The sequence below is a fragment of the Acanthochromis polyacanthus genome, chromosome 23, assembly GCF_021347895.1.
Source record: "Acanthochromis polyacanthus isolate Apoly-LR-REF ecotype Palm Island chromosome 23, KAUST_Apoly_ChrSc, whole genome shotgun sequence".
Lineage (NCBI taxonomy): Eukaryota > Metazoa > Chordata > Actinopteri > Pomacentridae > Acanthochromis > Acanthochromis polyacanthus.
In genome coordinates, this window is record NC_067135.1 from 26,204,700 (window position 1) to 26,232,616 (window position 27,917).

A 27,917-nucleotide genomic window follows, 5' to 3' on the forward strand; every position below is an offset into this window, starting at 1 on the left:
GATAATTCTGTACTTTTGCAGTAGTTTCTCCGTTTTTCAACGGACACTTCCGTAAACCTTTATAACGGATATTTCCGTATATTTACCTGACTTCTTCTGTACAATATACGGACACTTCCGTCAATCGTAATATGGATAATTCCGTACTTTTGCAGTAGATTTTCCGTTTTTCAACGGATGCTTCCTTAAACCTTATAACTGATATTTCCGTAGATTTACCCTACTTCTTCTGTACCATATATGGACACTTCCGTCAATTTTAAAATTGTGTACAGTTCAAGGCCTTTCCCTTCAACATCCCCCAATCTGAATAAACCAAAGATATTGAAAGAGAACAGTTATTTATTTTGTTTTGTTCAAACAGTTGTATGTATTTACTCCAATTTCTTAAATAAACATAAACATTAACGTTCCAACAACATACAACTTCTCTATTAAAAAAAAAAAAAAAGTGCAACAAGTTTTCTATAAAACATTAGTGCAGCAATACATATCCATGAAATTGAGGTTATGGTGCCAATCGTCCATAGTTAAAGACATTTCAGGAAAACGATAAAACACTGCATTTGCCATTGCTGTTGCTGGTTTGCCTCTCAGTGGAAAATGAGGAACCCCCTCCAGGAGGAAGTAGAAATCTACCCCTCCAACTCCACATTCCACACTGACAGACTCAGTTCTACCAGTTGTTTAGCAGTGACAAATATCACTCAACTTCCCTCCACTTGAACATGGGGGATTGGAACCCATAGAATTTATGCTGTGCTTATTTTTACATAACCCCTCCACCACCTGTATATCATACAAACTGAATGGAGACATTTGCACAAAAACATAAAATACAATAGAAAATAATGGAGCTCCCACTTTGAAGTTTATCAAGCATTGTCATTATGTTCAGTTGCCTTATTTAAAACTTTTTCACAATGGAAAATATTTTCCGGACTATTGAGCGCCTTCACAAACATCCCACTAGGGATGTCCTGATTCAATCACATGGCTCCAAGTTCGTCCTCAATCAAACCTTTAAATTTTCTGTAAAATATACATATATTCAGATATAATATTTAGTTATTTACAGAATTTGGACCTAAATGTTAACATTTCCTACATTTTTATTATGGTTCAGTGTAATCAAATTTATATTAGTTATTTCTTCAAAAGTACTTTAAAAAGTACTTCTTAAAGTTTAAATTTACAGAAAAACTTCCTGTATCTTTATTACAGAAAATATCAAATACTTGACATAAATACTTGATGCTTGAAAATATCAAATACTTCATATTCATTCAAATACTTCATATTTATATTTTCAAGTATCTGATTGGGACTCACTATGGTTTCAAAAATCGAATGACTGACTCGGGGACAACAAAAAACAAAAAAAACAACGGGCCATCCCTGGCACCATCACCATTTGCCACTGTTGATGTCGGCTCACCTGTCACGTGCAAAATGAGAAGCCCCCCCTGGGGAGACGCAGAAACTGTCCTACAACTCCCCACTCCCCATTCTCCACATTGACAAACTCAGCCCAATTTTAAACCCTGCTGTGGCAAAGATCAATCTCCTCACCCAAGTCCCTCCACTGAACTTAGGGACACAACTGATTTGTTTAGGACATACAGTATTCACAAAATAATGACCCTGCAGAAGAAGAAAGTCACCCTCTCGACTCACAAAGTGTGTGGTGAGCTCTAGAGGTTCAAGTGCAATCAATATTGAGGACAGTCATGTAAAAGAACATTTATATTATGGTAAAAGACTGTTTTACTTCAGAACTCCATTTTTTTGGATTCACCTATTCAAACAAATATTGTGTATGCATGTGTGTGTTACTTTCAGTCCACAAAGTTCTGTTTTGCGCTTCGAAAAAAGCTCAAATCGCCCATTCAGATTCCTTCTGCTTGCATTCGAACTCCTTAAGCTGAGTCACCAGCCTGGACACCTTTGGAGGAATGCCGGTCTGTTTCTTCCCGGTCACCTCAGCCTTGGAGCCTCGCTCAGGATTGATCCCAAAGAAAATCCTGAGAATCAATAGAAATATATTAGCCACATATGTAACTACTGTACTTGAATGGCAAAGATGTGGGGGAAAAAAAGTATCTGAACCCTTTGAACTTTTTGCCATATTTCAGGCTTTAAACGTAAAGATATAAAATTGGAATTTTTTTTGTTAGGAGTCAACACAACAATTGTGAAACAACTGAAGTGGAAGAAAATGTTAACCTTGTATGCAATCTGAATTCTCGCGGTATTTGTGAGTTCACAAATGACGAGAATCCATCTTGCCATGGCCTCGGCACTGGCTCTGCTTTCGGTCAGCAGAAAACCAGCCAACGTGATTGGCTGCCGATGGCTGCACCGTGAGCAGCGCGAGTTAAAAAAAAATACAACCAGGAAGTAGCGCCTAGCGCGAACGGAGGCTACGAGGGCCGTGACAAAACAACAAACAGTGTAGCGTGAGGACCAACGCGTAGATACGACTACGATTGAATTTAGGACAAAATATGACCTGTGGGATACGTTTTGTAACAAAAACCAACCCGGAAGTAGCCGCCGCTTCAACCAATCAGGTGCGAGTTAATGCCCCCGCCCGGGAGTTTTCTACTGGCGTTTTTTACTACCGCGAGCCCAGATGGATACTGTACAGAACTTTACTCCAGTTTAAGTTCTGTACATATCCATCTGGTGAGAACCAGGTAAAGAAAATGTATTGAATATTCCAAACTTTTTTAACAAATAAAAAATTGAGAAGAGGGTTTTGCGAAAGTAAATGAACCCCTTACTTTCAGTGTCCCAAACTCAATCCAGACGTTACCTGAGGATTTCTAAATGATCCTAATGACTTAATAGAGTCCACCTGAGTGTAATCCAACCTTAGAACAAATATAGCCGCACTGGAATGATTCAGAAGATCTGCAATAGAAACCAATGGAAACAAATGCAAAACTACCAAAACACTACTGTCCTGCTAATGTTACTGCCAGACAAGGACAGCACTGATCAAAGAAGCAGCCCAGAGCTCCAGGATAACTCTGAATGAACGGCAGAGATCCACAGCTCAGGAAGAGGAGTCTAGACATGGGTCAACTTTTAGTTTTCACAGCTCAAATCTGACCACAATCACAGAAGGACAAAACATCCATTATTTTATCTCATCTGAGCAGAGGATTTTCTTCCACAAAGTGTTGTATTCCCCATGTGGCCCTGAAAAACCTTTTGGGGATATTTTTCTCAAAATGTCTTTCCCTTAGTCCCTCTGCGATTGAGGTCAGATTCTCTCTGTGAAAACTAAAAGTTGACCCATGTCTAGACTCCTCCTCCTGAGCTGTGGATCTCTGCAGTTCATTCAGAGTCATCCTGGAGCTCTGGGCTGCTTCTCTGATCAGTGCTGTCTTTATATGGCCAGTAGTGTTTGGGTAGTTTTGCAATAGTTTCCATTGGTTTCTATTGCAGAGCTTTTGAATCATTCCACTGCGGCTGCATTTGTTTACAACAATGCTAACCGGGTTAGCGTTAGCCCGCTGGCTAAGCTACCTGCAGGCTATCAATGTTGAAGCACATGGAATACACTGTACAAAGTCAATAAAGCCATAAGGACACATTCAGCCCCCATACATTGTTCAAATACAGAGTTGAGTTTGCTGGTGTTTGGTTTTTTGCACATTTATCAATATGGTGTGTGGCTTGGCTTGGCACAGCTAGCCTGAAACAAGAGACCAGGGTTGCCAGGTCTCAGTGGGAAAATGTATCTAAAAACAACAAAATAATCGCCCAGGCCTGGCAACCCTGTCGGACACGGCAGAGGTACAGACAGGGGAGCCGGTTGTAGACAGAGCCAGGAGCAGCAGAGGCCACGGCTCCGCAGCCGGCTTTTTTGACGCGCGTTGGTCCAAATAGAAGCAGAAGCTCTGCCACAAAAGCCAGGGCGTCATTTTCCAAATTAACGCGCGTCACTTTGAAAAATTAAGCGTGCAGTGTGAACGAGGCGTCATACTATTAAAAAGAGGGGGGAAAAAACCCACAGTGAAACAGAGACCCAACTTTTAACATCTGTAAAATCACTACACAGGTCCTTCCCAAACAATTAGCATACTGCGGTAAAAGTCCATTTATTTCTGCAATGCACTGATAAACATTAGACTTTCATATATTTTAGATTCATGACACACGACTGAAGTAATTCAAGCTTTTTATAGTTTTAAATTGGATGATTTTGGTCTTTTCTTAATATACAAATTTTGTGGAATGGGAATTTTTGTTTTTTCTTTACTTCTTGGCCAAAGATCATCAATTTTAAAACAATAAAAAGCTTGAATTACTTCAGTCGTGTGTCGTGAATCTAAGATATATGAAGAAAATAATGGACTTTATCACAATATGCTAATTTTTGGGGAAGGACCTGTACTTAAACCTTTTTTATACTTTAAAAAAATGAAGTATATCTTTATCTTTCCTTGATCCATACTCTAAATATTTGTATTTATATTTTTTTTATTTTAACCCTGGTTCAGTCCTGGACTGGTTTAGTCCGGATTTAGTGTCATGCATTGTCCGCTGTATGCCAGTTCTGTCCTGGTTGTGATTTAGTCCTAGTTCGGTCCTTGTTGAGTACCTGTGCTCGTTTATACCTGGACTTTACCTGATTTAGACCCTATTTGATAGAAATTGACAATAAACACTGCACTATGTATTGCTTTTTAGGTTAGACTGACACCTCCTTTTATGTGTTTTTGTCGCCACCTGTTGGTAAAAGGCATGTAAAGTAATGAGAGCTGTTTGTAACTATTTTCTTTTTCTTTGATAAAAGTTCTCATCAATTGACAACCAGTCCTGTGATTTTTTTTTTTTTTTTTAAATTCTTTAGTTGGTCTTTAGCAGAACAAAGGTAAGGAACCCCTGGTCTGGACTGTAACAGCGACTTTGGCGTGCCTTACTGCACCTGGTCTGTTTTTTGACAAAGTATTGAAAGTGTACTTTGATAGTGCTGTCAAAACAGGTCTATGAAATTTGCAAAATAATTTCAGGTAATATGTAGGTCTCTGCCTCATCACTTTCTCAGATAAGGGTTCTTTGGGCTGAGGTGGGAATAATAAGTGCCTTACCTTTGCATAAACTCCAGGGTAAGAGCCATCTTCTCTGGATATCTCACGTTGTAGACGTAAAACATGGAGAAGACATAGCTCAGGGCCACAACGGGGGATGTGATATGGTCGTTGACAACTTCCCGATCCACAGCAATCTTGAATCTCTGGTTATCTTAAACACAGGCAACAAAAAATATATAAAAATACAGTAAAAAAATAACTTTTAGGCATCATATCTAGCATTACGAAAATGATTAAATACAAACCTCTGTCTAGAATGCATGGGGTCAATGGGACTCCGTCTACTTCAGGATCTGTTGAAATCTGCTTAGGAGAAATAAAACAACAAAGACACATGAATTGATGATTTGATGTTTTTAATGTACACATACAAATTCACTTTCCAAAACCCAATTTGGAGGAATTTTTATTTCAGGTGTGACTTTAATGACACCTTTCAGAGTGGTCAGAGACAGTATGTAGTACGATGCCAGGGTTTCCCCCAGAAAACTGGCAAAGCCCAGTGGTAGAGAAGCCCACTGGCAGCCCGTGATTAAAAACAGCAGCGATTTAAAACACGGGCAAAAAAGCATATTTAAAACTTAAGATAATATATTTTTAGCATAATAAGAAAATATTATATTCGAATTTCAAAATATATAGTTGAAAATGCATTATAAGTGCATTGACCCTGTGGTGTAACAAATATAAATATAATTGAAAATATGTTCAATGACAAAGCTTTTATATGTCATTTATTTGTGATTAAAAACAGTAAAAAAAAAACAAAACATGAAAAAATAAGACTCTGGGCTCATTTTGACAGAATTTTCTTTGGAGAAAGAATCTTTTTATTTAGAGCTGAAATGGTGCTTTAAATCTGCTACAATTAAAAAAAAAGGAAATGTGAACCAAGTTCTCTTGATATTTTTTTATTGATCTTTACTGCTTTATTTCAAGACTGAATACATTCAGTAGAAGTAGTAGCCTAGCAGTATAGGCCTAGTTTTATTTTCATCAGATCTACTATTATTATCGTCATTTTTACATAGCGCAGCGTCATGGTAACGAGAAGGGGGCAGAGTTTTACCGTCAGAGTCTGTATCTAGCTTTGTGAAAGAGGGATTCTCGAGGAAAGAACAGTTTGAACACAGCAGACTCTCGACCTCCTCTTCTCTCTATTCTCTTTCACTCCGTGTTCCCACCACCATCGCGGTGGGGACACGGGGTGCGGAGCAGCACAAGACAGCGGTTTGACAGTGGCGCAGAGACAGAGAAGGGACGGTGACGGCTCAGACTGGAAGCAAAGCGTGCACTCTTGTTTTATAAGAACTGTGCTCTGTCTCCTGCCCTTGTTTGGACCACGTCTTATGTCATGGGAAGGAAGCGGGGTAAATCTAATCGATGTGTCAGTTATTTTTAAGGTGTCAAAAAACAAAAAAAAACGTAACGCTTAGCCTGGTGGCTGGGGGGGGCAAAGACTGGTGGGCTGCCAGGCTAATAAAGCGCTGGGGGAAATCCTGGATGCTTTAGTGTACAATTTAATGAGGAATGTGCTCTTGGTCAGAAAACAAAATCAAAGTAGGCTGTGATTGATTTCATTTCCAGGAGAAAGAGATATTTTCATAAGTAGTTTCATAATTAATGAATAGCAGCAGCTAGAGATGCACCAATAAAGATTTCGGGTATCAGTACAAATACCAGGGTGTGTACTTTTACTCATAATGTAGAGGCCAATACTTAAAACAGATACCAGATCATGTGATTTTTATTTTCAAAATTTAACAAAATTGAATTATATTTCTGAAATATTTAGAACTTATTTCAAAATCTACTCTATTGAGCTTTAGAGTGTGATGTCACAGAAAAGGAGCAGAGCCATGGAGCCATTGGTTTCTATAGTTGAGCCACCATCTTGAGGGTTGATAGCGACATTAACAACAAACCCTCTGGGAACCCTTTCACAGTTGGAAACTCAACAACAATAATGGTCCGAAACTGCTGTGTTGTTGGCAATGGGTGAGTATGGCCGCGGTCTTTGGTCCATAAAGCTGGAGGCTGCCATCTTTGCAGTTCATGCCTCCGCCGCGAGGACTGACTCCAGAAGCCCCGTTTTCCCGCACACACCAATGAGACTTTAGTCATGTGAAAAAGTGGTTAATAGGCTGATTCCAGCAGGTTTTATTGTCTCTACCGCTAGATTGGGGTTATCTCATGACAAACAGGTGACGAATAGGCTGAAAACAGATTTGTGATTGAGTTATGGATGTTTAAAGTTCTGCATAGTAATAAGGGGAGCAACGAGCTGATTGGGCGGCGCTGAGTGGCCGCTGCCTGTTACAGCTAACACACGCCTCTTCTGTCCTTTTAAGGGAAATCTCTTGAGGGAGGGGCCCAGGGCGCCATTTTAGATTCACACAGCTTTGAGACCAACTTTGGGAAACGGGGCTGTGTGAGGATGGGCGGTCTATTTTATATAGTCTATGGTTGTTTGTTTTAACGCACACTCACCTAACTATTCAGCATTTTAAGATCTTCTCGATTGTTTTGATTTGGCTGCCCTTTCAAGATGGCCATGCAGTTCTATGATGCATTGCGGTTCCAAAGCTCAATATCACATGACAAATTTAAATGGTTAATTTATACCTTTTTTTAAAACTTTCTGAAATAAGCATCATTTTCTCTTAGTGAAAAAAGGTTTACAAAAGGCAAGTGGATAGATTTTAATTCAGCGACATTTCAAGTCACTCACTGACTCTTTATCACACATAGAATTAGTTAGCATGATTGAAGATCAACATCGTAACATCAAATGTTTAAATAATGCAGCATTCTGTGGGATTACCATGGCAACAGGACAAAGTCAGTCTCCTGTAATTCTACAGATTTCAGTCTGTTTAGACTTTAGAAGATTGGTATAAATAGATAGTTATAATTCAGCCCATCCCTTCTGTTCAGACTTGGTCTGTGTTTCTTCAACTAGATGGCTTCCCTGACCTCTCGTTGCAGCCAACCTTTTTCTCTGTCTAGAATCTTAAGTTCTCTATCATCAAACGTGTGGTTATAATTTGCCTTTGATTTACTTCAAATTGTTTAAAGACTAAGGCTGAATAGTGAAAAAGGTATATATATATACATATATATATATATATAAAAAGACAACAGGACACAGTTTTGTTACAGCAACGTTTCAAATCAATCTCAAACTATTTATTTGGTTTGTTTAAACCATTTCTAAGCTTGATAAAGAGTCTGAGATTGACTTGAAACGTTGCTGTAACAAATCTGTGTCCAGTTGTCTTTTTTATACCTTTTTCACTATGGAGAACAGTTCCTGGACTAATGAGAGCATTCATAAAACAAACAGAATGAAAATAAATTTGTGAAAGTACAGGAGACTGACTTGGTCCTGTTGCCATGGTAATCTCACAGAATGCTGCATTATTTAAACATTTGATGTTGCAATGTTGATCTTCAATCATGCTAACTAATTCTATGTGTGATAAAGAGTCAGTGAGTGACTTGAAATGTCGCTGAACTAAAATCTGTGTGCAGTTGCCTTTATTAAACCTTTTTCACTATGGAAGACATTTCATGGACTAATGAGATCATTCATAAATAAGTATCAGTTTTATATTATTCAATGATAGAATACGTGATTTGGTCAGTATTCGTATCTGAATACTGAATTATAAGTACCCATACTCTTACCAGTTTTGAAAAAACTTGTGTCTGTGCAACCCTATCAGCAGCGCAAAGTGGGTCAAATATGATGGTTCATTTACATTATCTATACTTCAATCTGTACTGAGTACTGTATGGAGTGTTTAGTCTATCACACTGTTAAATTTACCTCTTTCTTGGTGAAAAGTTGTTCAGGGTCTTCCTTGAAGTATTTTGCAATGCCACAGACCAGCTGTATTGGACCTTCACCAGTCTTCATTCCTTTTGAGTCAAGGAAGTCAGTAATGCCCTTTTCCTTTTTGGAAAGTTCCTGTTGAAGATTGAAGATGTTACTTTATTGTGTGCAGGTATACAAGAATATAAATTATTTTGGTTTTGCTTCCTCAAGACAGTGCAGCCGCATAAAACAATAATGACAGTGATAACACACCTGTGCCAGCTTGTCTTGTACGGAGAAGCCAAGGAGTTTGGATGCATGGTCAAAAAGGTACGGAACATCAAACAGGAACGGCCACTCGTCCTTCATGACACGAACATCTGTTTCATTGTTGATGGTTTCACGCTGGAGGGGATATGTCTCACTCATCAATTTTCGAACCGATGACTCCTAAAAATATAAGACAACAGAATATTAATGCAAATACATTTCTGTGAGAAGTCAAAAAAAACAACAAAAAAAAACAACAACATTTAATAGCTGATCTGCAAGTTCACAGTGCGTCCAATTGTACTTTTACTTCTATATTACTCAATCAAAAAGTTCTCCATAAAACACAAGTAAATAATGTTAACAGACCCACCTGAAGATCACTGGTTTCGAAGGCACGTTTCAATTCTTCTTGTTTAGACAGCAGGTCTTCCCTCGACACTGTCTCCTCAATGACAGGATCCCACTCCACACATCCATACCGCGCTGAACTTCTGGACTTTCTCTTTGTTGGACCTTCATCTGCTGCTCGTGTCTTCTGTGAGCCCTGTGGCCTTGCCATATTTTCAACTCTGTGTTCCAGCTGGCGAAAGAGAGTTTCTGAACCATCTTTTGCAAATGGTTTATTTCCAAATGGCTCTGTCAGCTTGAAGGAGGCAGGATATTGCCCTACAATCATACTTGCGATTTCCCTCAGCTTTTGTCTACCAGGTCTTCCAGGGTGTTTATGGAGGTAATCATCAGCAATTATGCGAACTATTTCTCTCCTGTGTTTCCCCATTATGTGCTTCTTTTTATGCAGGTAATCCATGACTTTAGAGGAAATTTTGTGCCATGGTACAGAATAAGTCTCATGGGTTGGGGAGTCTGCCGTTTCAAGTGATGTTGGGGGCAGATGAAAATGCTTTCGCTGAGGTGTAGATGAGCATCCAGGTGAAGAGGGGCCAGGTGAAGAGGGGCCAGGTGAAGAGGGGCCAGGTGTAGAGCGTCCAGGTGTAGAGCGTCCAGGTGTAGAGCGTCCAGGTGTAGAGCGTCCAGGTGTAGAGTGTCCAGGTGTAGAGCGTCCAGGGCTTGTGAACTGTGGTGCAGCTTGTGAATCTATAAATACACATATCTCCATAAATGAACCACATCAACAATGTTGCCAATTAATTTATAAGAAAAAAAATTATTAGGCAAGTTACTGTACATTGAATAAATTACATATTTCTAAATCAAATGTGTTTTTAAATCAAATTTGTCAAAAATTCAAATAGTATTTTTGGGGTTACTATTTGGATGTTAACTTGAGTGTAATATGTCACAATGTGAGCTTATGTGCCATTTTATCTATTTCACAACAAAAACATTGATTGACTGTTTCCGCAGTCAATCAAATAGGATGAACCATTTATGCCATAGTATGTAAAATAAATAACCCAATAACCCTAAAAAATATAAATTATATTTACACACTGCCAATGGCAGTTTGCTGTCTGCCAAGACCCTTAGGGAATGAGTAACCTACAAGTGGAATCAAATGGATCCGCAATTGTCTATTTGGATTTATTTGTACACTAAAGTGCAATTCAGAAGTTGAAGTATGAAATTCAGTACTGTGCAGAATTGGGGAGTGTGAGTAAAAAAAAACCCACAAAAATCTTACCTTCTTGTAAACCTTGGATAGCTCTGACGAATCGTTTGCACTGAATGAGTGGCAGAGTGTCTTTAATCTCCACAGCATCCACAAGGGCCAGGTCATCTACCGATAGAACTCCTAATTCCTCCAGTCTAGCCATGAGGGCATCCATCTGGTCGCTACCGAGTGATGGCATGGCTTTCTTAACTACATCTTTTACAAATTCCATGTTGGTGTGTGTTTAAGTGGAATCAGCCACCTTGCACCTCTCTGGTAAGAAGAAAGTGGATAATAATCATCAAGTGTGCTCAGATTACGGCAGGTGAACTGGTCAGAATCTTTTTCATGAACTCCATAGAGTCCAAGCTCAGGTATCCAGCTGGCAGTTTTCCCTCGAAGCAAAAGTAGGACAGTAGTTTCATTTTTTACAAAAATGCTTGCTATTTGTCCTAACTGTAGTTGTCCTTTGGTATATCTCAGTAAGACAAGCATACCATTTGCATATGTAGTGCCTTTAACCTGGACCTTCTCTGTGACAACTGAGTTACTTGAGTTCAAATCAAATTCTTCAACCACTGTCTTTATGTTCTGCTGATAGAGCTCTGGGTAGAACCGTGTAGAGTCCGAGACATGAACCTGGGGCCCAAACAAAGTACCAGTAGACTGATAAGCCTGAAACAACTGGTGTCGATCAGCCAGAGACTTTGTTACATTTATGAAGTTTTTGCTTGCCCTGATGCACCTTTTAAAATAAGAATGCTTTGATTCAAAGCGCATAGTCCATGTATGTATGAGTGGACCAAATTGTATTATATTATAATAATGTATTATAAATATTATAAATTATTATTATTATTATTATTATAAATTATTATAAATGTATTATATTATATCAACTTAAGTCTCAGGTTTACATTTTTGATCTGCCTCAAAAAACACCTGAGACTTAAGTTGATAATGCAGCTTGCATTTACAAGTTAATTAGAAAATGTAACTAAAAGAAAGGTTAAGAACCACTAACTCTCTTAGGATCTTGAAATATCCAGGCTTATTCCATTGAATATGACGGTGACACATCTCTTAGTTGAATCACTGATCGGCAAATATCCTCTTCTGTCCTCATGCACACATGCAGGAGTGTGAACATCCCATCCAACAACGGACCTTCTTCATTTAATTATTACAGAAATTTCAAAAAGTTTTTATGCATTACTTATTTTTTAATACTTATTGTGTCCAGTAAAGAATAAAAATACTTTGCTGTCAGTATCCCCATTTCATTGTTTCCCTTTATACGTGGCAGTGGCATGTGCCATGTACTAATAGAAAAACACTGCAGCAGTTTCCAGCAATGATGCGATGCTACATGTAAGTTCTTACAAAACTCCAGGTTGCGCATTACCAGGAGGTTAGGTTCAAAGTTTCTGTTCAGTCTTGTTAAATTTTGTGTTTGTTCGTTATTATAATCTAATATATCAAATGTAAAACACAAATATAATGACTGTAATGACATAACATTCATTTGCGATAACATAAAAATGAAGAACTGGTAAATTCGTTCTTTCTCGGACAGTTTGGTTGATTTTTGCATACGTCCTATCTTCCTCGTGAAAACTGTCAAACGAGACCAAACATCACGTTATTGTCTCTTTCCGTTATTGAGAAATATGCCGGGGGAAAGAAACGTGAGTTTGTAGTCAGTGAAGTTGGTTAAATTGGTTTTAAGAGAAGCAGAGTACAAGAAGTTGGGCCTCACCCAAGGAATTATGAAGTTGCTGAAAAGACAACAACTAAAAAAAAAAAAAAAAAATCAAACAAGAGACCTACTTCAGGGCCTGTAAAGCACCTCAGAGCTTCAGCCACAGTAAAACAGTCCGGTGCCTAATAGTGATCTAAATTATTATGTCCTAAATGAATGCACAGCTTGAATTATGGCTTTGTGGATGTAGGCTGCACCTCCAGCCTCCTTTATTCTGGTCTCCTCATTTCAGTTTACGAATGAGCAGCTAGTTCTGTTTAGTTCCATCAGTCAGCCTGACTGCAGCCTCTCTCAGCAGGAGTCTCCGACAAACAATCAGCATTATGGCAAGAACTACAACTGTTGTTTAAACTATATGTTGATTTCTACATCATTGAAACTTTCTGGATAAAAGACTGTCGGTTCTTATTTTCTGATTGATCTATTTTAAACAGTCAAATTGTTAATGTTTTTTTTATTTATGATATATTCCAAGCAGTTAAATTGTTAATGTTTTATTTATCCAAATGATATATTTCAAAAAGTTAAATTTTTAATGTTTTATTTTCTGATCGAGTACTTCAAACAGTTAAATTGCTAAAGTTTTATTTTCTGATTGGTATATTTCAAACAGTTAAATTGCTGAGTTTTTGTTGTTGTTAGTTCTTTCTTTGTTAGAGAAAAGCTAATACAGAACATTTGATTTCACGGGTTTCTTTGTCATAAAGAATGCTAAAAACTTTTGTCATAGGGTGGATGGACGAGAATGCTGAAATTTTTGTTTTACACAGGACTCTGGATTCTCCCTGTGGTCCTAAAGCCTGTTTCTATTGTTTCTGTCATTGTATAGATTATGGTGGACAGAAAAAGCTTTTTGGAATGGTACAAATTCATTTATGTAAAATTTTATTGTGACTCCTCATGATTTTGGAAATACTTGTGCAAAAACGCCTAAAAAATTCCTGCATTTTAGTGCAAATAGTGGTATATAACTGTGTTAACTGCTAAATTTGTACATTATTTTATGACAAACAATTTATATTTACATTATAAGTTCTGAAAAAGATTCATTACACATGTTTATGGTGTCCACAGCAAAAAAATCTAACTTTTTTCTACTCAGACTTTGTATTTTTTCTGCTATTTTAGGTCAAGTGTGTCCATTCATTATATCAAAATGTATAAATAATTATAGAATCACACAAGTGAGGTTGTGCTGAAAAAAAAGATACCAAGCAAAGCAAGATCAACAGCTTGTAAGGTGAAATATAAAGGTAAAATCAGAATTTGTCAAAAACGGACCTAAACACCCCCCCCCCCCCCCCCCCCAGGGCCCTAAGGGTTTTTGTTAGTTCTTGTTGAGTGTCTTGTGTTTAAATTAACTAACTTAGAGAGTGTAAAAACATTCTTGCTCGCTTGTTTAACAAACCCGCTTCTCCCCTGCTACGCTGATAAACCCTCTTGATTAAGGAGGTGCTTCCTGTCAGTGTAGCTGGGGGAGGTATCTAGCGCTCACACGGTCACGACAGCTCTCAGTGACGGGTCGCAGGGGTAGCGCGCAGAAAGGCGAGATAGGAGAAAAGCTAATACAGAACATTTGATTTCACGGGTTTCTCTGTCAAAAAGAATGCTAAAAACTTTTGTCATAGGGTGGATGGACAAGAATGCTGAAATTTTTGTTTTACAGGGACGCGTCTGCTCCAGATCAGATAAAATACTTTTTGACAGTTCGGACCTGGGAGGGAGGGAGGGGGAGGGGGAGGGGGAGGGGGAGGGGCGCATCTGCACCGAATAGATAAGCCGCTGAGGGTTAGGGAGACACTTTAGACCTGACTTTGGCATCCGAGGGGAAGGGTCTTCCAGGAAAAACACATTCTAAAATTAAAGCTGCAAGCAGCGATGGACGGGTCCTCGCATCCACGCTGGTCGGTGAATCCACGCATGTCCACCAGGTGGCCCTGTGACTGAGAGTGTATGTCGGCCTCTGAATCGCATCTGGACCAGAGTCCAATCATACATGTAAAATTTCAGCCAGACTGTAGCATGTTCAGAGCAGTTATAGAGCATTTCCTGTCTATCCACCAGGTGGCGCTGTAACTCAGAGTGTATTTCACACAGTGGATGTGATGAGGGTTGGACTCTGATCACTCATGAAAAGTTTCAGGCTGATTTGATGATGTAGAGGCCAGTTATACAGCATTTACTGTCCCTCCAACAGGTGGCGCCGCGACTGAGAGTGTCTGTTGGCCTGTAGATGTGATCAGGATTGGATTGTGATCACACATGGAAAGTTTGAGGCAGATTGGAGCATGCAGAGGAGAGTTATACAGCAGTTGATGTTTCATGGCGAAGCATCAAAACGCTGATGGTCGCCATGGCCACGCCATTTGGCTTCTGATTAAACTTTTGATAACTTTTCATCACCAAGTCCTGCTGTGTGGACTGACAAAATTTCAGGTCTCCTGGAATTATCCCCTAGGAGGTATTAACTCTCAAAAATGAGAAAAATCATCAAAAATCTCACAATTAATCCAAGATGGCCGACTTCCTGTTGGGTTTAGGACATGGCTCCAAGAGGCTTTTTTGTGCGTCCTGATGTGCTCTATAAGCCTCCCAAACTTCATGGATGTAGGTGAAATGTGCTGGGGGGGCTGTTTGTTAAAAATACTGTAGGGGGCGCTATAGAATGTGCAGTGCCGAGATGCATACTGTGTCGTTCCTTGGGTCGATGGTGATGTGTGTGGTAATTTTAGTGAGCATTGGAGTATTCCTAACCTGTCAGAAAGGGCTTTGTTTTTCATGGCGATATTTGGTTGCTACGGCAACAGCGTTGCATGAAATGTCACACCCTTGACAATGTGGGATTGTCAAGAGGTGAAGACTCGACTGACCAATTTCCAGCATGATATCACCACGTTTGGGGCCATTGTACCTGAAAATATAAAGCCTTAAACTTATTATTACCAACAGGTGGCGCTATGACTTTTTCAGAATTTATGAGTGTGGATGTGTTCAGACTGGACCTGGTGTCCAGCATGTGAAGTCTGAGACAGATAGGATGTTGTTCAGCTGAGATATGAATCGTTAAATTTTCATGGCGAAACATCGAAATTGGTTTGGCCGCCACAGACACGCCCTTTGATGACAAGTCACCATTTTCACTGGGATGCATCATCAATGTGTTTAGGCTGTTGTCACTGCATTTGAAGTGAATATGATCAACCGGGTAACAATAGGGCATGAAAGTGTAAAAGATGTCTATTTCCTGAAACCACAAGGTGGCGCTATGACTGTCAATGAATATCCCTATGTGGATGACATCAGGACAGGACTGTCATCATACATGTAAAGTTTCAGGCAGATTGGAGCATGTTGAGAAGAATTAGACACCAATTCCTGTTTCATGGCGAAGGATCAGTTGTTTGAGGCTCCGCCATGGCCACACCTTTTGGCTTCTGGTTGAGTTTTTGATAACGTTTCATCAGAAAGGTCTGGTGCATGTACTGGCCAAATTTCAGTTCTCTCAGACTTATCCACTAGGAGCTATAAATTTTGACAAATGTACAGCAAATTCAAGATGGCCGACTTCCTGTTGGGTTTAGGGTGTGGCTGTGATTGACTTTTTGGTGTGTCCTGATGTGGTGCATATGCCCACCAAATATTGTAGCTGTAAATAAAACATTGTGGAAATTGGCCTAATGACCACTTTTTCAATTTTGCAGGTGGCGCTATAGAGCCATTTTTTCACACATATGCGCAACTCCCATAAAATATCAAATTTTTCGCCAGTCCTGATGTGCACGCCAAATTTCACGCGTTTTGGTTCATGATAAGGCCGCCAAAAAGGCAAGTCATTTCCCGAGGAGCGATTAAGTTTGAAAAATTTACAGCAAATTGAAGATGGCCGACTTCCTGTTGGGTTTAGGGCGTGGCTGTAATTGACTTTTTGGTGTGTCCAGATGTTCTGCATATGCCCACCAAATATTGTAGCTGTACATGAAACATTGTGGCAGTTGGCCTAATGACTACTTTTTCAAGTTTGCAGGTGGCGCTATAGAGCCATTTTGCCACGCACATGCGCAACTCCCATAAAATATCAAATTTTTCGCCAGTCCTGATGTGCATGCCAAATTTCACGCGTTTTGGAGTATGATAAGGCCGCCAAAAAGCCAATTTACTTTACGGGAGAAAAAAAAATAATAATAATTAAAGCTGCAAGCAGCGATGGACGGGTCCTCGCATCCACGCTGGTCGTGAATCCACGCACGTCCACCAGGTGGCGCTGTGACTCAGAGTGTATGTCGGCCTCTGAATCGCATCTGGACCAGAGTCCAATCATACATGTAAAATTTCAGCCAGACTGTAGCATGTTCAGAGCAGTTATAGAGCATTTCCTGTCTATCCACCAGGTGGCGCTATAACTCAGAGTGTATTTCACACAGTGGATGTGATGAGGGTTGGACTCTGATCACTCATGAAAAGTTTCAGGCTGATTTGATCATGTAGAGGCCAGTTATACAGCATTTACTGTCCCTCCAACAGGTGGCGCTGCGACTGAGAGTGTCTGTTGGCCTGTAGATGTGATCAGGATTGGATTGTGATCACACATGGAAAGTTTGAGGCAGATTGGAGCATGCAGAGGAGAGTTATACAGCAGTTGATGTTTCATGGCGAAGCATCAAAACGCTGATGGTCGCCATGGCCACGCCATTTGGCTTCTGGTTAAACTTTTGATAACTTTTCATCACCAAGTCCTGCTGTGTGGACTGACAAAATTTCAGGTCTCCTGGAATTATCCCCTAGGAGGTATTAACTCTCAAAAATGAGAAAAATCATCAAAAATCTCACAATTAATCCAAGATGGCCGACTTCCTGTTGGGTTTAGGACATGGCTCCAAGAGGCTTTTTTGTGCGTCCTGATGTGCTCTATAAGCCTCCCAAATTTCATGGATGTAGGTGAAACGTGCTGGGGGGGCTGTTCTTTAAAAATACTGTAGGGGGCGCTATAGCATGTGCAGTGCCGAGATGCATACAGTGTTGTTCCTTGGGTCAATGGTGATGTGTGTGGTAATTTTTGTGAGCATTGGAGTATTCCTAACCTGTCAGAAAGGGCTTTGTTTTTCATGGCGATATTTGGTTGCTACGGCAACAGCGTTGCATGAAATGTCACACCCTTCACAGTGTGTGATTGTCAAGAGGTGAAGACTCGACTGACCAATTTCCAGCATGATATCACCAAGTTTGGGGCCATTGTACCTGAAAATATAAGGCCTTAAACTTACTATTACCAACAGGTGGCGCTATGACTTTTCCAAAATTTATGAGTGTGGATGTGTTCAGACTGGACCTGGTATCCAGCATGTGAAGTCTGAGGCAGATAGGATGTTGTTCAGCTGAGATATGAATCGTTAAATTTTCATGGCGAAACATCGAAATTGGTTTGGCCGCCACAGACACGCCCTTTGATGACAAGTCACCATTTTCACTGGGATGCATCATCAATGTGTTTAGGCTGTTGTCACTGCATTTGAAGTGAATATGATCAACCGGGTAACAATAGGGCATGAAAGTGTAAAAGATGTCTATTTCCTGAAACCACAAGGTGGCGCTATGACTGTCAATGAATATCCCTATGTGGATGACATCAGGACAGGACTGTCATCATACATGTAAAGTTTCAGGCAGATTGGAGCATGTTGAGAAGAATTAGACACCAATTCCTGTTTCATGGCGAAGGATCAGTTGTTTGAGGCTCCGCCATGGCCACACCTTTTGGCTTCTGGTTGAGTTTTTGATAACTTTTCATCAGAAAGGTCTGGTGCATGTACTGGCCAAATTTCAGTTCTCTCAGACTTATCCACTAGGAGCTATAAATTTTGACAAATGTACAGCAAATTCAAGATGGCCGACTTCCTGTTGGGTTTAGGGTGTGGCTGTGATTGACTTTTTGGTGTGTCCTGATGTGGTGCATATGCCCACCAAATATTGTAGCTGTAAATAAAACATTGTGGAAGTTGGCCTAATGACCACTTTTTCAATTTTGCAGGTGGCGCTATAGAGCCATTTTTTCACACATATGCGCAACTCCCATAAAATATCAAATTTTTCGCCAGTCCTGATGTGCACGCCAAATTTCACGCGTTTTGGTTCATGATAAGGCCGCCAAAAAGGCAAGTCATTTCCCGAGGAGCGATTAAGTTTGAAAAATTTACAGCAAATTGAAGATGGCCGACTTCCTGTTGGGTTTAGGGCGTGGCTGTAATTGACTTTTTGGTGTGTCCAGATGTTCTGCATATGCCCACCAAATATTGTAGCTGTACATGAAACATTGTGGCAGTTGGCCTAATGACTACTTTTTCAAGTTTGCAGGTGGCGCTATAGAGCCATTTTGCCACGCACATGCGCAACTCCCATAAAATATCAAATTTTTCGCCAGTCCTGATGTGCATGCCAAATTTCACGCGTTTTGGAGTATGATAAGGCCGCCAAAAAGCCAATTTACTTTACGGGAGAAAAAAAAAAAAAAAAAAAAAAAAAATAATAATAATAAACCCTAGGGTTTCAATAGGGTCCTTGGCACCGCTGGTGCCTTGGACAGTCGGTGCCCTGGCACCGCCTGTCCTTCGCACCCTCGGTGCTCGGACCCTAATAATAATTAAAGCTGCAAGCAGCGATGGACGGGTCCTCGCATCCACGCTGGTCGGTGAATCCACGCACGTCCACCAGGTGGCGCTGTGACTGAGAGTGTATGTCGGCCTCTGAATCGCATCTGGACCAGAGTCCAATCATACATGTAAAATTTCAGCCAGACTGTAGCATGTTCAGAGCAGTTATAGAGCATTTCCTGTCTATCCACCAGGTGGCGCTGTAACTCAGAGTGTATTTCACACAGTGGATGTGATGAGGGCTGGACTCTGATCACTCATGAAAAGTTTCAGGCTGATTTGATCATGTAGAGGCCAGTTATACAGCATTTACTGTCCCTCCAACAGGTGGCGCCGCGACTGAGAGTGTCTGTTGGCCTGTAGATGTGATCAGGATTGGATTGTGATCACACATGGAAAGTTTGAGGCAGATTGGAGCATGCAGAGGAGAGTTATACAGCAGTTGATGTTTCATGGCGAAGCATCAAAACACTGATGGTCGCCATGGCCACGCCATTTGGCTTCTGGTTAAACTTTTGATAACTTTTCATCACCAAGTCCTGCTGTGTGGACTGACAAAATTTCAGGTCTCCTGGAATTATCCCCTAGGAGGTATTAACTCTCAAAAATGAGAAAAATCATCAAAAATCTCACAATTAATCCAAGATGGCCGACTTCCTGTTGGGTTTAGGACATGGCTCCAAGAGGCTTTTTTGTGCGTCCTGATGTGCTCTATAAGCCTCCCAAACTTCATGGATGTAGGTGAAATGTGCTGGGGGGGCTGTTTGTTAAAAATACTGTAGGGGGCGCTATAGCATGTGCAGTGCCGAGATGCATACTGTGTCATTCCTTGGGTCGACGGTGATGTGTGTGGTAATTTTAGTGAGCATTGGAGTATTCCTAACCTGTCAGAAAGGGCTTTGTTTTTCATGGCGATATTTGGTTGCTACGGCAACAGCGTTACATGAAATGTCACACCCTTCACAGTGTGTGATTGTCAAGAGGTGAAGACTCGACTGACCAATTTCCAGCATGATATCACCAAGTTTGGGGCCATTGTACCTGAAAATATAAGGCCTTAAACTTACTATTACCAACAGGTGGCGCTATGACTTTTTCAAAATTTATGAGTGTGGATGTGTTCAGACTGGACCTGGTATCCAGCATGTGAAGTCTGAGGCAGATAGGATGTTGTTCAGCTGAGATATGAATCGTTAAATTTTCATGGCGAAACATCGAAATTGGTTTGGCCGCCACAGACACGCCCTTTGATGACAAGTCACCATTTTCACTGGGATGCATCATCAATGTGTTTAGGCTGTTGTCACTGCATTTGAAGTGAATATGATCAACCGGGTAACAATAGGGCATGAAAGTGTAAAAGATGTCTATTTCCTGAAACCACAAGGTGGCGCTATGACTGTCAATGAATATCCCTATGTGGATGACATCAGGACAGGACTGTCATCATACATGTAAAGTTTCAGGCAGATTGGAGCATGTTGAGAAGAATTAGACACCACTTCCTGTTTCATGGCGAAGGATCAGTTGTTTGAGGCTCCGCCATGGCCACACCTTTTGGCTTCTGGTTGAGTTTTTGATAACGTTTCATCAGAAAGGTCTGGTGCATGTACTGGCCAAATTTCAGTTCTCTCAGACTTATCCACTAGGAGCTATAAATTTTGACAAATGTACAGCAAATTCAAGATGGCCGACTTCCTGTTGGGTTTAGGGTGTGGCTGTGATTGACTTTTTGGTGTGTCCTGATGTGGTGCATATGCCCACCAAATATTGTAGCTGTAAATAAAACATTGTGGAAGTTGGCCTAATGACCACTGTTTCAATTTTGCAGGTGGCGCTATAGAGCCATTTTTTCACACATATGCGCAACTCCCATAAAATATCAAATTTTTCGCCAGTCCTGATGTGCACGCCAAATTTCACGCGTTTTGGTTCATGATAAGGCCGCCAAAAAGGCAAGTCATTTCCCTAGGAACGATTAAGTTTGAAAAATTTACAGCAAATTGAAGGTGGCCGACTTCCTGTTGGGTTTAGGGCGTGGCTGTAATTGACTTTTTGGTGTGTCCAGATGTTCTGCATATGCCCACCAAATATTGTAGCTGTACATGAAACATTGTGGCAGTTGGCCTAATGACTACTTTTTCAAGTTTGCAGGTGGCGCTATAGAGCCATTTTGCCACGCACATGCGCAACTCCCATAAAATATCAAATTTTTCGCCAGTCCTGATGTGCATGCCAAATTTCACGCGTTTTGGAGTATGATAAGGCCGCCAAAAAGCCAATTTACTTTACGGGAGAAAAAAAAAAAAAATAATAATAATAATAATAGTAATAAACCCGAGGGTTTCAATAGGGTCCTTGGCACCGCAGGTGCCTTGGACAGTCGGTGCCCTGGCACCGCCTGTCCTTCGCACCCTCGGTGCTCGGACCCTAATAATAATAATAATAAACCCTAGGGTTCAATAGGGTCCTTGGCACCGCTGGTGCCTTGGACAGTCGGTGCCCTGGCACCGCCTGTCCTTCGCACCCTCGGTGCTCGGACCCTAATAATAATAAACCCTCGGGTTTCAATAGGGTCCTTGGCACCGCTGGTGCCTTGGACAGTCGGTGCCCTGGCACCGCCTGTCCTTCGCACCCTCGGTGCTCGGACCCTAATAATAATAATAATAAACCCTAGGGTTTCAATAGGGTCCTTGGCACCGCTGGTGCCTTGGACAGTCGGTGCCCTGGCACCGCCTGTCCTTCGCACCCTCGGTGCTCGGACCCTAATAACACGTGGTAAGGCGGGACTTCCTGTAAAAGAGCACGTGGTAAGGCGGGACTTCCGGTTTAAAAGGGGGCGGGGCCACCTGTCAAAGTTGTGACGTGGCAGCTTCTGATTGGAAGCTGTCATTTTTGACGAAAGGTGGTTTATATTCCTCTCTTACAATCCCTACAGTGAAACATGGTGGTGGGAGCATCATGTTGTGGGGGTGTTTTTCAGCTGCAGGGACAGGACGACTGGTTGCAATTGAAGGAAGGATGAATGCCGCCAAGTACAGAGATATCCTGGAGGAAAACCTCTTCCAGAGTGCTCAGGACCTCAGACTGGGCCGAAGGTTCACCTTTCAACAGGACAATGACCCTATAAGCACACAGCTAAAATAACAAAGGAGTGGCTTCAGAACAACTCTGTGACCGTTCTTGACTGGCCCAGCCAGAGCCCTGACCTAAACCCAATTGAGCATCTCTGGAGAGACCTCAAAATGTCTGTCCACCAACGTTCACCATCCAACCTGACAGAACTGGAGAGGATCTGCAAGGAAGAATGGCAGAGGATCCCCAAATCCAGGTGTGAAAAACTTATTGCGTCATTCCCAAGCAGACTCATGGCTGTACGAGCTGAAAAGGGTGGTTTTACTCAATACTGAGCACAGGGTCTGAATACTTCTGACCATGTGATATTTCAGTTTTTCTTTTTTAATAAATTTGCAAAAATTTCTACATTTCTGTTTTTTTCTGTCAAGCTGGGGTGCTGAGTGTACATTAATGAGAAATAAAATGAACTTTTTTGATTTTGGCAAATGGCTGCAATGACACAGAGAGTGAAAAATTTCAAGGGGTCTGAATACTTTCCGTACCCACTGTATATATAGTCTATTCTTTGCACATTGACGCGACAACAGCGGATCTGACATCATATCCCGTGTGAATATTACATAAGGGATCTGGAATTGTCATCTGACAATATCGATCCAAAGCAAAGACTTGTAGTCAATGTTGACAGCTTCCTGTTCTTGCTCTTTTGTTAATACTATTGGGGCATTTTGAAATGACAATGCCCAAGCAAGGGCAGCGAGTTCTTTTTTCTCTTCCCAGTAACACTGTATCCCCATTTCTTACAAAAATCTTTCTGAACATCGACTTTACAACGCTCAAAGTATTCAATATCTGTATCGCAGTCGGCCATGTTTACAGATCTGGGGTGACCTGACCTTTGACTTGGACCCGCATGCTTTGCGCGCTGCGAGATGCTGAATCCACTTCTTTCCAGATGACTCCAGATTATTCCAGAATATTCTACTTTCATGTCAAACGACGATTTGGGGAGGGGCGAGTCTCGTTCGGCTGCCTCGTCTTATTCTGGAGGTTTATTGGTGGATCCGCATGTATCCTCTTCACAGCGTCACCGAAAATGAAATGAAATTAAATCCTCTTCATCAAATTGCCACTTCTGAAGTACTTGAATGAAACATAATAGCACTCAGTCTCTGAGTTGTCATACACTGAATGTGATATGAAAATTTACTTCTGAGGTTTTGTTTTAGTTGTTTTTTCCTCTCTTCCTTTTTTGCCACTTTTCCTTCAGTCTCTGCTTGATGGTATTTTTGAGTATTTTTTGTGTGTGTGGTTTCCTTTGCCATTTAATTCCCTTTGATTCCAGTGATCATTGGGGTTCTGTGAAGTGATTTCTGCATTTCCATCAGTCTGCTACTTATAAATACTGTGAGAATTCAACTCTGGAAATTGGTATGACACACATACACACACACACACACACACACACACCCCACCCCCTTAAACGAACTTAATTAACAAAAGAATACCACTTACTGGGACAAAAGCATATTGGAAAAATAACACAAATGCAACACATGATACAACTAAAACAAAAAAATAATAATTAAAAAAACGAATTTAATGAAGTTTTGAAAAAAGTGATTGAGTAATATTGCAAACCAACATAAATCATCTCACACTTTTTCTCAAAAGACATAATGAAGCTTTTTAAAAACTCAGTTCAACATTAAAATAGTCTTTGCTAGAAGGAAACTGCAAAAATGTGGTGCAGTGCTTTTATCAGATTATCATTATAAGTCACATGTTTTATTTAGGGGCTGCTCAGCGGTGTAGTGGTTAGCACTTTTGCCTTGCAGGAAGAAGATCCCTGGTTCGAATCCCAGGGTGGGATCTTTCTGCATGGAGTTTGCATGTTCTCCCTGTGCATGTGTGGGTTTTCTCCGGGCACTCTGGTTTCCTCCCACAGTCCAAAAACATGCTGAGGTTAATTGATGACTCTAAATTGCCCGTAGGTGTGAATGTGAGTGTGATTGTGTGTCTGTATATGTAGCACTGTGACAGACTGGTGATAGCTGGGATAGGCTCCAGCACCCCCTGCGACCCTCTCTAAGCACTCAGATTCTCTTTTTTTTTTGTTCTCTTTGCAAAATTTGTGTAGCTTTTGGTAGTTTTTTGATGAAGAAACATTTTAAATAAATCTGAAGAACAAAAAAAAAAGTTCCCAAAAGTTCCCAGTCCAACATCCTCAACATCCAGACATGTTTCTGTTTCGCTGATTCTTCAGGGAGCACTGCTGAACATAAAAACACAACTTCATCATCAAATTCAGAGGTAGGAAGGAGGATGTTTCAGGACGATCACATGATCACACCATGTGACTCAGAAGTGATGCTCGATGGCCCTGAAGTCATCAGCCAATCCCTGCTCAGTATGGAGAGGATGTGCTGTCGTCCTGGAGACTGTCAGACAAGGTGATCACAGATGTTAATAAAGGAGAAAAAATATGATAATCGATCAGATTATTGATTGATTGATTGACAGGTCAGTAATTGATCAGTACCTGTAGCTCTGTGTCGATACAAAGACACCATGAGGACAGTAGAGATGAAGTATGGACAGAACACCACCAAGTGGCAGAGCAGCCCGAACACAAGCTGGAGGGAGGAGGAGACAGGGGGCGGAGCTGAGGGAGTGGGCGGAGTTAGCGATGAAGGCGGGGCTGAGAAAGAGGGTGGGGCTGAGGTTACAGGTTTATCTGCAGAGAGAAGAGAACCTGGTCAGGTGACTGTTTCTGCTCATTTCATGTTTATTTCCAATCATTCTGTGTCTCTTTTTAGTTGTTTTGCATCTGAAGAAAGAAATCAAAGAATCTAAGTCAAGCACCACATTTAAAAGATTAATTAAATCCAGTATGTTAAAGAAAAAATAATGAAATATATTAGTTACATTTGATTGTCATTTGATTGTCATTTTTTGTTGTTGTTGTGAAACGCACTAATTTAATTGTAATTGGAGAATCTAAATGGTATGTCACTGTCTGTGTTGGCCAGCAGCTATTTTATTTTATTGTATTATAGGTATGTGTGAGTGTATATGTGTGTATGTGTGTACATGTATGTATAGGCGTGCATGTATAAATGTATGTATATATATATATATATATGTGTGTGTGTGTGTGTGTGTGTGTGTGTGTGTATGTATATATGTATGTATATGTATATATTTTCATGTTTCTTTGTTGTTGTTGTTTTTAAGTTCACTTTTTTTGTAATTGATTTCTGGGGATAAAGGGGCAGACATAATAAGACTTGTCTTCTTTCTGCTCTCTTTCATTCGTGTTTGGTGACTTGTATTTACATGAAACATTGTTTTTTAAATTTTACAAATGAATGAAATAAAACAAACAAACAAACAAATCTTTAATATTGTTTTGTTTCTCTGTAACTGTTTTTTTGTATCTTCAAACTCATTTTGTGTGTCTCTGTGTTAGATTTGTGTGTGGATCATTCCAGAATTGAAGCACATTTTACGTCCCACCCATCAAATTTCAAATAATCCGTGTACAAAATACTAAAACATGCAGCTGTTGTATAAATTTACTTGTCCTGAGGCCATGACCCTGGACAAAACCGAATCTCTAATAAAACAGTTCAAATGTAATTTAAATCTCCTTTTTTTGCTTTTTTAAATTGCAATTACATTTATTGCATTTTTTTAGCATAAACTTAGTAGTCAGAAGAAGAAAACAGTGAATCACATGAAACGCTGGAATTAACATCATAAAAGTTTTCTAAAAGAATGTGTAGCGCAAAGCTGTGTCCTCTCTGCTATTTTTCATATTTTCATCACATTGTCAGCCTTGATTGAACTTCTCACTCTACCTCATATTATCAGGATCAGACTCATTCTTTGGACTGTTTTCCATCAGTCATTTTGTCCTCTTGGTCAGCAGTAACAGCTAGATAAATATCTAGCTTCTACTGCTGAGAAAAAGATCACATTAGCATGGATTGGCATCCCTGTTACTGTGATTAGAGTAGGGTTAGCAAAGAACACATAAAACATGGAATAAAGATGGTACCATTTGATAGTTTATTACCTATTATTGATGAATGTGGAGCAGGAAATTGTAAAAGAGAAGGTTTTTTTCAAAATTTGGAAGCCCAAATGTCCTCAGATTCTGGAAGGGCCCGTGTCCTTGTGTTAGTTGTGTGTCTCTACTCATGTTGTGTGTCTCTACTAATGTTTTGTGTCTACTCATGTTGTGTGTCTCTGTTGTGTGTCTCTTTCAGTAGAAGAATCCTGACCTGTGACAGAGATCCAGCTGGATGGAGACTCTCCATGACTGCTGATGTTACACCTGTAGAAGCCTTCATCAGACCTGGAAACATGGAGGATGGTCATGTGACCTCCAGGCTCAGTCCTGATGAGGGAGCCATCTTTATAGAAAGCAGCTGGGAGGGGGGAGTCCTGGTTTGATTGACAGCTCAGAGTGAGGGGATCTCCCTCCATCACAGGGAGGACAGGACTCTGCAGGATCACTGATCCACCTCAACACAGAGACAAACTACAGCATTTCATCCATTCACACACAGCTTCATCAGCACTGACTGCACAGCTCATCTTACCAGAAACAGTGAGGTTGATGCTCTGACTGGCTGCTGCCTGGATGGACTCACACCAGTAAACTCCACTGTCCCATGGAACTAACATACTGATGTTACAGGAGGAACCGGCTGGTCTCCCCCATCTGTCTCCACACTGAGTTCTGGTTCTTCTGGTGGTGTTTCTCCTCAGAGTCCAACCAGCAGAGATGTCTTCATCCTCACAGCTCAGAGAAACAGAATCTCCTTCAAAAAACTGAGATCTGTTGGGAGTCAGGTTCAGCTTCACCTGGTTTGTTGTGCAGCTCATCAGTGAGAGCAGAGCTGCAGGAGAACCACACTGAGGTTAGTTTGAGTTGTCACATAGAGCAGGAGGCATGGAGAAGCAGAGGTAACTTACAGATCCACAGCAGAGATGTTCCCTCCATCCTGAGCTGCTGATATTACATAAACTCTGATCAGCTCTCAGTCTCATCAGTAAACCCTCCTCCTTCCTGCCTGTCTTCTGTGGTTTCCTCTGATGGCAACAGTTTCTGTGTGTGACCAAAATGAAGCAGAGAAAGTCAGGTGAAGTTGAGGCTCTGAATAGAAACATGATGCAAAAACACACAGAAACCAATTCTAGAGAATCAATAAGTGGCGGCAGAACCTGAATCAGGTACATTCATAATCATGAAGCAGCTCCCTAGGTCTGAAACTTTCTCCACGTTAGCAACAGATTTACTGATTGTTATCTTCAGTCTTTGGTTTTATCGTTTCATGCTGGTGGAAACAAACCGTCTGTAATGAAAATGGTTCAGCTGAGAGGAAATCAGATGGGGGTTTTGTTACTGCAAACTTCAACCACTGAACTGTGGTGAGTGAAGAAGAGGCGAGGCTGCAGGAAGTCAGTGGCTGAAGTCACTTGTGGCAGGAAATATGAAATCTTATTTTCTTTAACCACCAGCTTCATCTAAACCAGTTTCATTTTTCTTGTTTATGAGCAGCTTTTGTGCAATCCATAGATTAGATTGTCAGTGACCTGATATATATTG

At 40.7% G+C, this 27,917-nt stretch overlaps 3 protein-coding genes across 4 annotated transcripts in view; 1 reads left to right on the forward strand and 2 right to left on the reverse strand.

Moving 5' to 3' along the window:
• LOC110946484 (butyrophilin subfamily 2 member A2-like) overlaps positions 1-27,917 on the forward strand; it is a 417,600-nt gene that overhangs the window by 183,939 nt on the left and 205,744 nt on the right. The window lies entirely within an intron of this gene.
• Positions 325-11,619, reverse strand: LOC110946856 (uncharacterized). 2 transcript variants are annotated; one of them, XM_051943906.1, is made up of 7 exons: positions 10,844-11,619; positions 9,572-10,296; positions 9,202-9,378; positions 8,941-9,081; positions 5,354-5,411; positions 5,106-5,259; positions 325-2,024 (listed from the first exon to the last, which is right to left on the reverse strand). In XM_051943906.1, exons 1-7 carry the CDS (start codon positions 11,043-11,045, stop codon positions 1,877-1,879), a joined length of 1,605 nt encoding a protein of 534 aa, XP_051799866.1. In that variant the 5' UTR covers positions 11,046-11,619; the 3' UTR covers positions 325-1,876. The 2 variants fall into 2 exon arrangements, with proteins under 2 accessions (XP_051799866.1, XP_051799865.1); XM_051943905.1 differs by having other exon boundaries at positions 5,354-5,414.
• Positions 24,643-27,397, reverse strand: LOC127532336 (Fc receptor-like protein 5). The gene is made up of 5 exons (XM_051943944.1): positions 27,284-27,397; positions 26,908-27,207; positions 26,587-26,829; positions 24,840-25,034; positions 24,643-24,738 (listed from the first exon to the last, which is right to left on the reverse strand). The coding sequence occupies exons 1-5, from the start codon at positions 27,309-27,311 to the stop codon at positions 24,659-24,661; spliced, it is 846 nt and encodes a 281-aa protein (XP_051799904.1). The 5' UTR covers positions 27,312-27,397; the 3' UTR covers positions 24,643-24,658.